Genomic DNA, 10,971 nt, shown 5'->3' on the forward strand with positions numbered 1-10,971 from the left:
AAAAAAAAAACAGCCACAGTAAAACAGATGTTGGCCTTGTGTTCACATCAAATTGAAAGAAACACGATTCGCTTAAAATAGAACAATAACCTGTTTGTGAGAAATTATGCAATTTAATTTTACTGTTAGCAATTATTTACCTATGGGGTCACAGCAGGCTAAGTGGTGCAGCTGTGGCGGCATGCAACTCCACCATTATGACTGGGGCAATGCTGCCCCCTAGTGTCTGCTTTGCAAGATGTCTGTAGTACAAAGTCAACGAGAAACAACCGTTATATCAAATGTTTTTAATATCTTAGCTTTTGATAAATGTCACATCTGTACATAAACATATTTATATGACAACCACAGGCAATCACTAAGGGTTTAGGCCACACCTAAACCTACTATGTACCAAAATATCAGTCCATCCGTGTCTCCTCACTGACCCTGCTGAGGTGTAGTCGCCTACCTTCCCCGTCAGTCCATTACAGTAACCTGGTCCCTTGTGAAAGCAAACGACCTCAGAGACTGAGCCACTTGATGATGTAGAAGTTCTTCTTGCCAACTCTGAGCAAGGTAAGTCCATTAGACAGGATGTGGAGTTTGGGGATCAGTACTTGATCTGGTTTGTCTGTCCGACTGTGGTTGATCCACACTGCTCCGTCCACAACCATCCGATACCTGCACACAAAGGTTCACACTGACAGTTAGAGCAGGGCCATCCATTTTTACACACACACACACACACACACACACACACACACACACTGGATTGAAGCGTAGAGCCTAACTAAGCATGGACGTAAATTATGTCAATTCTAACAAGTATAAAAACTGCAGTGCATCACACATCTGACAGATCACAGTGTAAAGTGCTCACTAGAAAATAAATGGCATAAAGGATTAATCTAACCGCCAAAATTATATTGTCAATCAATTTGTGGTTATTGACTAATCATGCATTGCAATACCCCATGTATGACATACTCAGAAAAATGTTACTTAATGAGGAAACATTGATGCACCTCCTTACTCTTTATTATAATGTAATTTATCCCCATCTTTCATTTTGTTATATAGTTTGGGCAAGTACTTTTGCTGCTATTCTGAGCTACTACTCAGAATCACACAGCTCATTCGCTCCTTTATTTCAGAAACTACAGATTCTTACCATTTGTGATATCAACATTTTTCAAATATGTCTTTTTATTTATAAGATATATTCAATCAAAGGGAATATTCCTGAGCATTTCAAAACGTACTTTAAGGTAAACTCACAGGTCCATTCTTATTCAAACTCGTCAATCTTATGATTTTCATCTTCCCAAATTTCTCACTTGCAGAGGTCAATTTTCAATAAGATTTAGGGGTATCAAATTATGGAATGGCTTTCTCCATTTGGCAAAGAACTGTATAAAATCTTAAAAAAAAGATGTTCAAAAGACCATTTAAGCTCTGTTTTTAACCATCTTTCCATGTACTACTGTCCATGTATTAATGTCTTATTTGTTTTGCTCATTTTGCACACACATTACATTCTCACATTTTTTGCTCTTATCTTATTATTGTCATTATTGCTGTTAATTTTATTATATATATTTTGAATCTATAAGTTTCTTTTGATTTGTATCGATCTAAGCTGAATATTTGGACTGTTCTTTGAACAAAAATGCAATTTGGAAACGCGTCATCATGGGCTCTTGAAAGGTGATGAACAATTTGACTTTTTTTTTCTTTTTTTCTTCTTAAGATATGATGATTAAACGGGTCGATCTTTATATCATATCATATATAAATCTTGTTTGTACTTGCCCAGGCGCTGCCAGCCAAATACAGTGCAGTTCAGCTGCACTGTAAGTTCAACAGCAACATCTGTCTCCAGAAATAATGACACTGACACTGAAACCACAGAATATGCTGTCAACACTTTTCTTTGGAACTACTTTTTTTTTTTTTTTTGGATAAATAGTCACAATGAAAACTATGTGCATGGCTACACAGAACAAAAAAGGGAAATGTCTCTGTGATTTAAGCGGACTGACCCTTTAACTTTAATTCACTCATTTACAGGTTAATATTTTTTTTCGTGTAATGTTTTCATAAATTATTTATATTAACTACTGGTAGTTTGCACCCTGGACTAGGATTTGAGGAAAGCAGGATTGGGGTGCCTACCCTCTGGGTCCCTCTGGGATTGCGTTGACTCTGCGGCAGGTGTCTATCACAGTGGTCCCCGGCTCCAGCAGCAGCTCATGGAAGGGAGCCTCCCTGAAGAGCTCCTGAAGCTCCTCGTCACTCATTTCCTCCAAGGCCTGCACGCTGCTGTGGTACAGTGCGTTGGTACATCTGCAGTGATAATATTAAATGTGACTTTTCTTCTCTAAATAGGTAAATTGTCCCCGCTGCAATGAGGTCAGAGGTCACGGGCCGTTACAGAACAGTGACCCTGGTGGAGGTTACGGGTTTGGTGTCTGACTTAAATTTAAAAAAAAAATAATGTGTATACCTGTAAGAAATGTTCAAGAACAATTGTATTGAATAAAAGAGGATTAAATAAAACATTTAAACACACATACAGTCCGTTCTGACCTCTTAGCACTTTCGAGGCCCTCCTTTCCATGCACCAGTTTCGTCACTTCTGCAGCCAGACGCTTATGTGCAAGGCGTTTTCCTGGATCCTCTCTCTGCTGCTCCATCAGCCTCTCCACTTCCGCCAGAGGCAGGAAGGTGAACAGCTTCAGGTACCTGTGAGAAGATGACACATCATACCTCAGCCTCCTGTTACAGTGCAGAGAGAACCTACAGTGGCATCAGAAAGTATTCAAACCCCTTAATTTTGTAAACACTTTGTGATATATATTTAAATTTAATTGGATAAAACTGCCATTTATGCCAACCAGTCTACACACTCAATAACCCATTATGACAAACTGAAAACACATTTTTAAAATTTGCTGCAAATTTATTCAAAATAAAAAACCGAAATCTTCCATTTTTCAAAATCATTCAGACCATGCTGTGGCACTCCTCATCAATCCTGTTTGCTTTAATCTTCCTTGAAATGTGTCTAGAACTTGACTGGAGTCGCCTTGAGGCAAATTGAGTTGTTTGGCAATAATTTCAAAAGGCACACATCTGTGTGGAGAAGATCGCACAATTCAAACTACATGTCAGGACAAAAACTAAGCCATGAAGTCCAAGAACAGCAAGACCATAAAATTTTGTGGCAAGGCACAGATCAGAGTAAGGGTATACACCCATTTCTAAACCTTGGCTTCAATAATTGTGAAATGGAAGAAGTTTGGAACCAGGAGTTGACTGTCTGAGGGAGATGGGCCTTAGTCAGGGAGGTGACAAGAACCCAACAGTCACTGTAACAGAGCTATAGAAGTCCTCTGAACCCGCTGGAAGGACGACCACTTCAGCAACACTGCATCGATCAGGTCGTCATAGTAGAGTGGCTATTCGGAGGCCACTTTGAGTTAAGGGTACATAACAGCTCATTTGGTGTTTGCCAAACAGCATTTCAAACACTCTGAGACCAGAAAAAATACAATCTGGTCTGATGAGACAAAAATTAAAGTGTCTGGGCAGAACTCCAAGCACTATGTCTGGTGAACACCTAGCACCGCTCATCACCTGGCTGTAGGGAGGTCTACAGTGAAGCATGGCGGTGGCAGCATCAAGCTACGGGGACCTTCTCAGCAGTAGAGACGGGGAGACTCGTCTGAATTGAGGGAGGATGAATGCAGCCAAATACAGAGAGGTTCTTGAAGAAAACCCGCTCCAAATGCACATGACCTGAGACTGGGGCGAAGGTTCACCTTTCAACCCAACAATGACCTGAAGCATACAGCCAAGAAAACAGTGGCTCCGAGACAAGTCTGTGACTGACCTTGAGCGGCCCAGGTGAAGACTGAGTTTTAAAAAAAATCTGAAAAAGAATTCTAAAATCTTGTTTTCACTTTGTCATTGTGGATTATTGGCTGCAGATTGAAGAGCAAAAATTGCAAATGTATCCATTTACAATGAAATCTACAACACAATAAAGTGTGCAAATAGTGAAGTGGTCTGAATACTTTCTGAAGCCACTGTATATTTACAATATGTTGACTCAACCAGACTAAACCATCCAAACTAGGTGACGGGTCCTACAAGCACCTATATATGAGATGCTTTCAGATCTTACAAACGCCTATATCTTCACGTACCGTTCTACACTGCTGTCAGGCTGCCTGAGAAAGAACTGGTAGAGTTCAAAGGGTGATGTCTTGTCTCTGTTGAGCCACACTGCGTTGCCTGCTGTCTTCCCCAGCTTGTCCCCGACAGAGCTGGTCACCAGGGGGATGGTCAGGCCGTACACCTCCTCACCGCTCATTCTGGAGAGATACCAGGATTTCAAGTGTTACAAGTCTAGTTTGGGTATATCAAAACACGCAAGTGGATTGGTTCACACTGTTGAACTGCTGGTGCCTTTTCTGCATATACATCATCATAACATGGAGTAATAATTAAACTTTAAGTAGAATCCAATAGAGATTATAAGATCATGTTGTGTTACTGTATTACAAATTTATGATGTCAAATGAAAACAAAAAATGTTCAACTAAAGTTTTTGTTTTTCATGTGACAAGTTTTGTCTGATCTGCACAATAAAACACAGTTCACCGTATGAAAAATAAAAAGGATTTAGTATATATTTGCCATACTTTGTTTAATCTCATAAAAACATTCATTAATATTGTGATAGATAGATAAAATAGTGTCCCCCTTGGTAGCTATAATATGGCAACTGTAAGCAAAGGAATCAATCTAAATTGAGTGCTTTTAAAGGGTTGTCTTATTATTAAAAAAAAATAAAAAAAATAAAAAAACCTACATTAATAGTTGCTTGGGGAATTAGAAGTATGCAGAATAGAAGCTTGGCTCTTATCAATTCACACAAGACATTTAGTTGCATTTTCTGGTGTGTGCATTTACCAGAGATGGCTGAAATAATAAATTAACAGAATTTTCAATGGGGTCTGGTACAGACGTATCTCTCCGTACAGAAGAGAGAACTTTGTTATAGCCTTTTTGAGTAGGATGGACATTTACTTGTGAATGGACTCGTGGCCAGACATCACATGTGCCAGGCTGGTTGGTGCCTCTGAGGTGAATCTTGCAACCATACAGCTGGTTCAGGTGGTAGCTGTTATGAGCTTGCGCTGTGTGAACAGCAGCTCACCTAGTAAAATAAAATGCTCCTTCAGTGGATTGGAAGTATGCAGAATTGAAGGGTGACTCCTAACAAACCACATAATATAGTTCATCACATTTTCTGCTGTGTGTAAATTTACTAAGGGTCGATGAGATGTTAAATTAACAGAATTTTCAACGAGGTTTGGAACCAAGCTCTCTCTCCATACAAAACAGCTGCTGCAGTAAGGCGTTGCACTCTTTTTTTTTTTTTTTTTAAGTAGGACGGACATTTACTTGTGAATGTATTCATGGCCAGACATCAAGTTGCCCAGCTGGTCGGTGCCTCCGAGCTGAATCTTGCAGCCGTATATTTGGTTCAGGTGGTAGAAGTCATAAGCTTGGAACACCTGGTAGGTGAACTCTGTCAGGCTCATACCGTCTGCGCTCTTCAGCCTGGACTGCACGCTGTGGCGGCTGAGCATGGTGCCCATCCTGAAGTGCCTGCCGGCCTCCGACAGGAAGGCCACGACGCCCCAGTCCTTGTACCAGCTCAGGTTGTTCAGTACGGTCACAGTACCCAGCTTTCTGGAGCTGTCGTGAAATTGCAGTTCGTGGTTGGTGAAAATCCTCTGGATGCTCTCCCTGATGCTGTGGGTGTTCGCCTCCGCGGCGTCCGCGGCCATCCGCTCCCTCTCGCTCGTCTTTCCGCTCGGGTCCCCGATTTGTGCCGTGGCCCCTCCGAGCACAGCGAGGACATGATGCCCGGCGCTGCGGAAGTGCAGCAGGCCGATGATAGCGAGCAAGTTGCCCACATGGAGGCTGTCGGCCGTGGGATCAAAGCCGCAGTATACAGTCTGAGCACCGGACTGGAGCAGCTGAGGTAGCCGGTCCTGAGCTGCGTTTTCTGGGAAAGAGTCCTTCAGAACACCGCGTTTATTCAGAGAGAAGAGCAGTCCGTTATGTGCAGTGGAAGAACAGTGAAATTTACACCTGAGGCTGAGGTAAAGACTCGTTGGCCTGAGGAGAATACAGGACCCATGCCGCCATACAAAACGGCAAGTCCTTACCATGGACGCAGCCATGTTGGACAATGTGACAAGCAGACACAGGAGGCATGGATAGTGAGTTTGGAGCAGAGCGCCCCCTAGTGCACTGGTCCTCAAAGAAGAAGGTGGCCTTTTGGTTGCAGACTTTCCTAACCCCAATGAAAAAGGATGAACGGGGCAAAGCGGGCACCTGCCCTGGGGCCCTAGAACCTCAGGCAGGTATATACACTACCGTTCAAAAGTTTGGGGTCACTTAGAAATTTCCTTATTTTTGAAAGAAAAGCACTGTTTTTTCAATGAAGATAACATTAAATTAATCAGAAATACACTCTATACATTGTTAATGTGGTAAATGACTATTCTAGCTACAAACGTCTGGTTTTTAATGCAATATCTACATAGGTGTATAGAGGCCCATTTCCAGCAACCATCACTCCAGTTCTAATGGTACATTGTGTTTGCTGATTGCGTTAGAAGGCTAATGGATGATTAGAAAACCCTCGAAACCCCTTGTGCAATTATGTTAGCACAGCTTAAAACAGTTTTGCTGGTTAGAGAAACTATAAAACTGACCTTCCTTTGAGCTAGTTGAGAATCTGGAGCATCACATTTGTGGGTTCGATTAAACTCTCAAAATGGCCAGAAAAAGAGAACTTTCATGTGAAACTCGACAGTCTATTCTTGTTCTTAGAAATTAAAGCTATTCCATGCGAGAAACTGCCAAGAAACAGAAGATTTCCTACAACAGTGTTTACTACTCCCTTCAGAGAAATGCACAAACAGGCTCTAACCAGAGTAGAAAGAGAAGTGGGAGGCCCCGCTGCACAACTGAGCAAGAGGACAAGTACATTAGAGTCTCTAGTTTGAGAAATGGCCAATAAAAGGAAAAGATTAAAATGGGCAAAAGAACACAGACATTGGACAGAGGAAGATTGGAAAAAAGTGTTATGGACAGACAAATCGAAGTTTAAGGTGTTTGGATCACACAGAAGAACATTTGTGAGACGCAGAACAACTGAAAAGATGCTGGAAGAGTGCCTGACGCCATCTGTCAAGCGTGGTGGAGGTAATGTGATGGTCTGGGGTTGCTTTGGTGCTGGTGAAGTGGGACATTTGTACAAGGTAAAAGGGATTTTGAATAAGGAAGGCTATCACTCCATTTTGCAACGCCATGCAATACCCTGTGGACAGCGCTTGATTGGAGCCAATTTCCTCCTACAACAGGACAATGACCCAAAGCACACCTCCAAACTATGCAAGATCTATTTGGGGAAGAAGCAGGCAGCTGGTATTCTATCTGTAATGGAGTGGCCAGCGCAGTCACCAGATCTCAACCCCATTGAGCTGTTTTACGGAGCAGCTTGACCGTATGGTACGCAAGAAGTGCCCATCAAGCCAATCCAACTTGTGGGAGGGGCTTCTGGAAGCGTGGGGTGAAATTTCTCCAGATTACCTCAACAAATTAACAGCTAGAATCTAAAAGGTCTGCAATGCTGTAATTGCTGCAAATGGAGCATTCTTTGACGAAAGCAAAGTTTGAAGGAGAAAATTATTATTTCAAATAAAAATCAATATTTCTAACCTTGTCAATGTCTTGACTATATTTTCTATTCATTTTGCAACTCATCTGATAAATAAAAGTGTGACTTTTCATGGAAAACACAAAATTGTCTGGGTGACCCCAAACTTCTGAATGGTAGCGTGAGCACTGCCTGATTAACCCACTTTATGGGAGTTAGCTGTGGGTCCTTTTTGACACCCTGTGCCAACACCACTGTCTCTCTGTGCATTGTGTATGTATGAAGTTAAACAGATTTATATATGCAGAAGCCATACACACATTTAGCCTGGGGCCCAGGAGCAGTTTGCATCGCCCAGTTGGTAATCCAGTCATGGACATGCAACACTAAAGCAGCTGACTATATATGACAGAACAAGGGCCTTAATATGGGTTGTGTTAAAATACCTTATTTGGAGCCCTGCCTTCAAGATGGTCCCTGTGTCAAGATTATACTTTTAAGAATATCTTATGCAAATCTGGACCCACACACCCACACAAAAAAAAAAAACACTATAGATTTGAGATATGTATAGGTGTTTGTTTATTAACATCATTATGGACTAATGTAAATCTGTTTGGGGTCTTCTTCTTGTTTGCCTTGGAAAATGTTTGAGATGCCATGCTGCACTGCCTTATGCACATATGCAATAGCCCCCCCCCTCCCTCCCACGTAATTAATTAAAATTAATTTCTGCCACTCATCAACTGACATAACAGCAATGTAATATAATTACAGGCTGTGACAGTCCTTGTTCCCTTTTAGCACAAAACAGTGGGATCTTCTGGCATCAACACTGTAGACCTGCTGTGATGACTATAAAAATAAATCACTGAACCAAAATGCAGTATGTGCACTTCCCTACATTGTACAGTCAATATACTCCAGTTGCAGGATTGACTGCAGACCAATAGATGGAGCCCTTGCATCAGGTTCAGTTTACATGACGGATAACTGCATTTTAATATGTTTCTAGATGTATTTGAGTCTGTGGAAATTTTAGTCTGGCAAAGACACATCTATGGAAACAACCATAGAAACCTAGTTCAGCTGGTGCAGGAAAATGGAAATGATATTAACTTATTAAAACAAACATACGGAACATAGTGGATTTTAAAATCATTTTATTTTGAAATCCATTCAATGTCAACTTGTTTCATTGTTTAAATGACTAGATATACATTCATCAAACATTTACAGTATTTGTTACCAAGCCACAGTACACATTAACAACACATCCAAAGACAGTCTCTGTTGTCTCTTTGCATGACACTATATCCACGAAAACAAACTCCAGGAAGAAAAAAAAAAATCAATCAAATATCTAATTCTTATGACTGCTGCCCCCCTGGTAGTATATATATTTTTTTTTTCTGTCAGTTTTGGAAAATAAAATTAAGATAATATTAATCAATATTGTTGTTGGTGTTTATGTGCTGTAAGGCAGAGCACTAATAAACTTATTCCAGAGGGAATAAGAGAGACAGATAGAGCAAGGAGGAAGAACAGTACCTTTCTATGTCCTGAGCTAGTTCACCAAAGGAAGACTAGGTTTCCCTGATACGAGTTAAAAAGTCCCTTGTCAATTCAACACAAAACAGACATTCCTAAGGGAAAGCAGACATCACAAATTTACATGACTTCTCCTCCAGGGCCTGGCTCTAGGGTTTCAACCATTTTCTGTTCAGCTTTTTGCCTTTTATTAAAGCAAATCCTTCGCTGTTACTGTCAAATGAAGCTTCAATAGCACTTTTGAGCCTCTTTCTCACTGTAGTTTCCATAGGATATTTTCCTAAATCTGCTGTGACATCATTTCCTCTCTGCGTGGCCCTAGTGTGTCGCCAACAGCTAAATCTAGCTGAGGACACCAACAGTTTACAATTCTGAAAGTATGTGTGTGCACAAGTCAAGTTTTTTATTTATTTTTTTTTATTTTTTATGAATCTCTCGTGTTGTATGGCATGGGCACACGCTAAGGCACAGATTGTTTGTGGCTAATCCCCCAAGCATACCAGGGAACACCCAAGTCCCCAGGAGTCTGCGAGCGGAAAATAAACCCCGAGCTGCGTTCAGTGAATTCTGCATGTGGGACTGACATTCTGTGCGAAGATAATAATATGTAAGAGGCAGCTTGAAGAGTTCGTAATCTACTCATGGCATAAGAAATGTTAGGTGAGTTAGTACAATATAGCAGCGAGTGAGGAGAGAAAAGTCAGACACGAAGCGTGACAAAACAGGATTATACAATAATATATACTGCATTTTCATTACTGCATCTTCTTTACTGAAATAGCATTATGAGTGCATTCACTGTGTCTATTTGACCAGAGGAGGTGTGTGAACAAAAAAAATAAAAATAAAGGTTGGTTTGTTCAACTGATAATGATGAAATTCTGTGCATATGTTAATTACCCCACTCGTTTCTTTTTTAATGTGCAACCTGAGAAGAGAGTATAAAAAGAGGAGAGCAGTATTGTATGATCAGTGCTGAGTAGCTCAACCTTTCAAATGATAAGTGTAGTTTTCATTGTATTCAGAGATCATGGAGGTCAAGTTTTATGAGCTACCATGGCCCTGCACAGCCCTTGTATGCTTCATAAGAGCATGGTTTGTCAGATAAATGAAGTACAGGGGAAATGAAACCGAACGCATATTGTAGACGTGATGGTTCTCTTTCTACAAAACAGCAAACGAACAAAAGGAATGTCCCCGATCGGATTCAGATCTACGGATATTCAGATGACCAGTTGCCTTATTAACCCTCTAATCTATTTACACTGCACTCTTCAATTGTGCCATTTCAAATAAACAATGATCTGATTTAGTCATACATATATACTTTAGTATAAAAATATGATCCAATACAATTAAAACACAATTATGTGGCATTTAAGCAAAAAAAAAAAAAAAAAAATAGAACATACAGTACATAACTACACTTGCTGTAGAATTTCAAACATTTAAAAGTTGTTTTTTTCACCAAACAGAGGAATACAAAAGTTGATCATCATAGTACCTTGTATACCTCAAGAGTTAAAAGTTGGGGCGGGGTAGTCGGTGCGATCATTTCAGCTATGTACAGTTCACTCTATTTATACAATGGGATGTAATTATTAACACAAAGTCCATTTCTCATGACTGACTTTCAGTCAGTTCATGATGATTTTAGATTTTGGTTGGATAAGCAGATGGGAGGGGTGGGA

General features: G+C 40.6%; 1 protein-coding gene across 1 annotated transcript; it reads right to left on the reverse strand.

Annotated features, from left to right (window-relative positions):
• Window positions 1-272: 272 nt before the first annotated feature.
• yars2 (tyrosyl-tRNA synthetase 2, mitochondrial) lies at window positions 273-6,260 on the reverse strand. Its single transcript, XM_023400204.2, has 5 exons — window positions 5,458-6,260; window positions 4,194-4,361; window positions 2,572-2,727; window positions 2,158-2,328; window positions 273-663 (listed from the first exon to the last, which is right to left on the reverse strand). Exons 1-5 carry the CDS (start codon window positions 6,243-6,245, stop codon window positions 504-506), a joined length of 1,443 nt encoding a protein of 480 aa, XP_023255972.1. The 5' UTR covers window positions 6,246-6,260; the 3' UTR covers window positions 273-503.
• Between the last annotated feature and the right edge of the window lie 4,711 nt (window positions 6,261-10,971).

Source organism: Seriola lalandi, unplaced genomic scaffold (genome assembly GCF_002814215.2).
Source record: "Seriola lalandi dorsalis isolate HSWRI2012SDOR001 ecotype SW California unplaced genomic scaffold, Sedor1 jcf7180002052274, whole genome shotgun sequence".
NCBI classification, from domain to species: domain Eukaryota; kingdom Metazoa; phylum Chordata; class Actinopteri; order Carangiformes; family Carangidae; genus Seriola; species Seriola lalandi.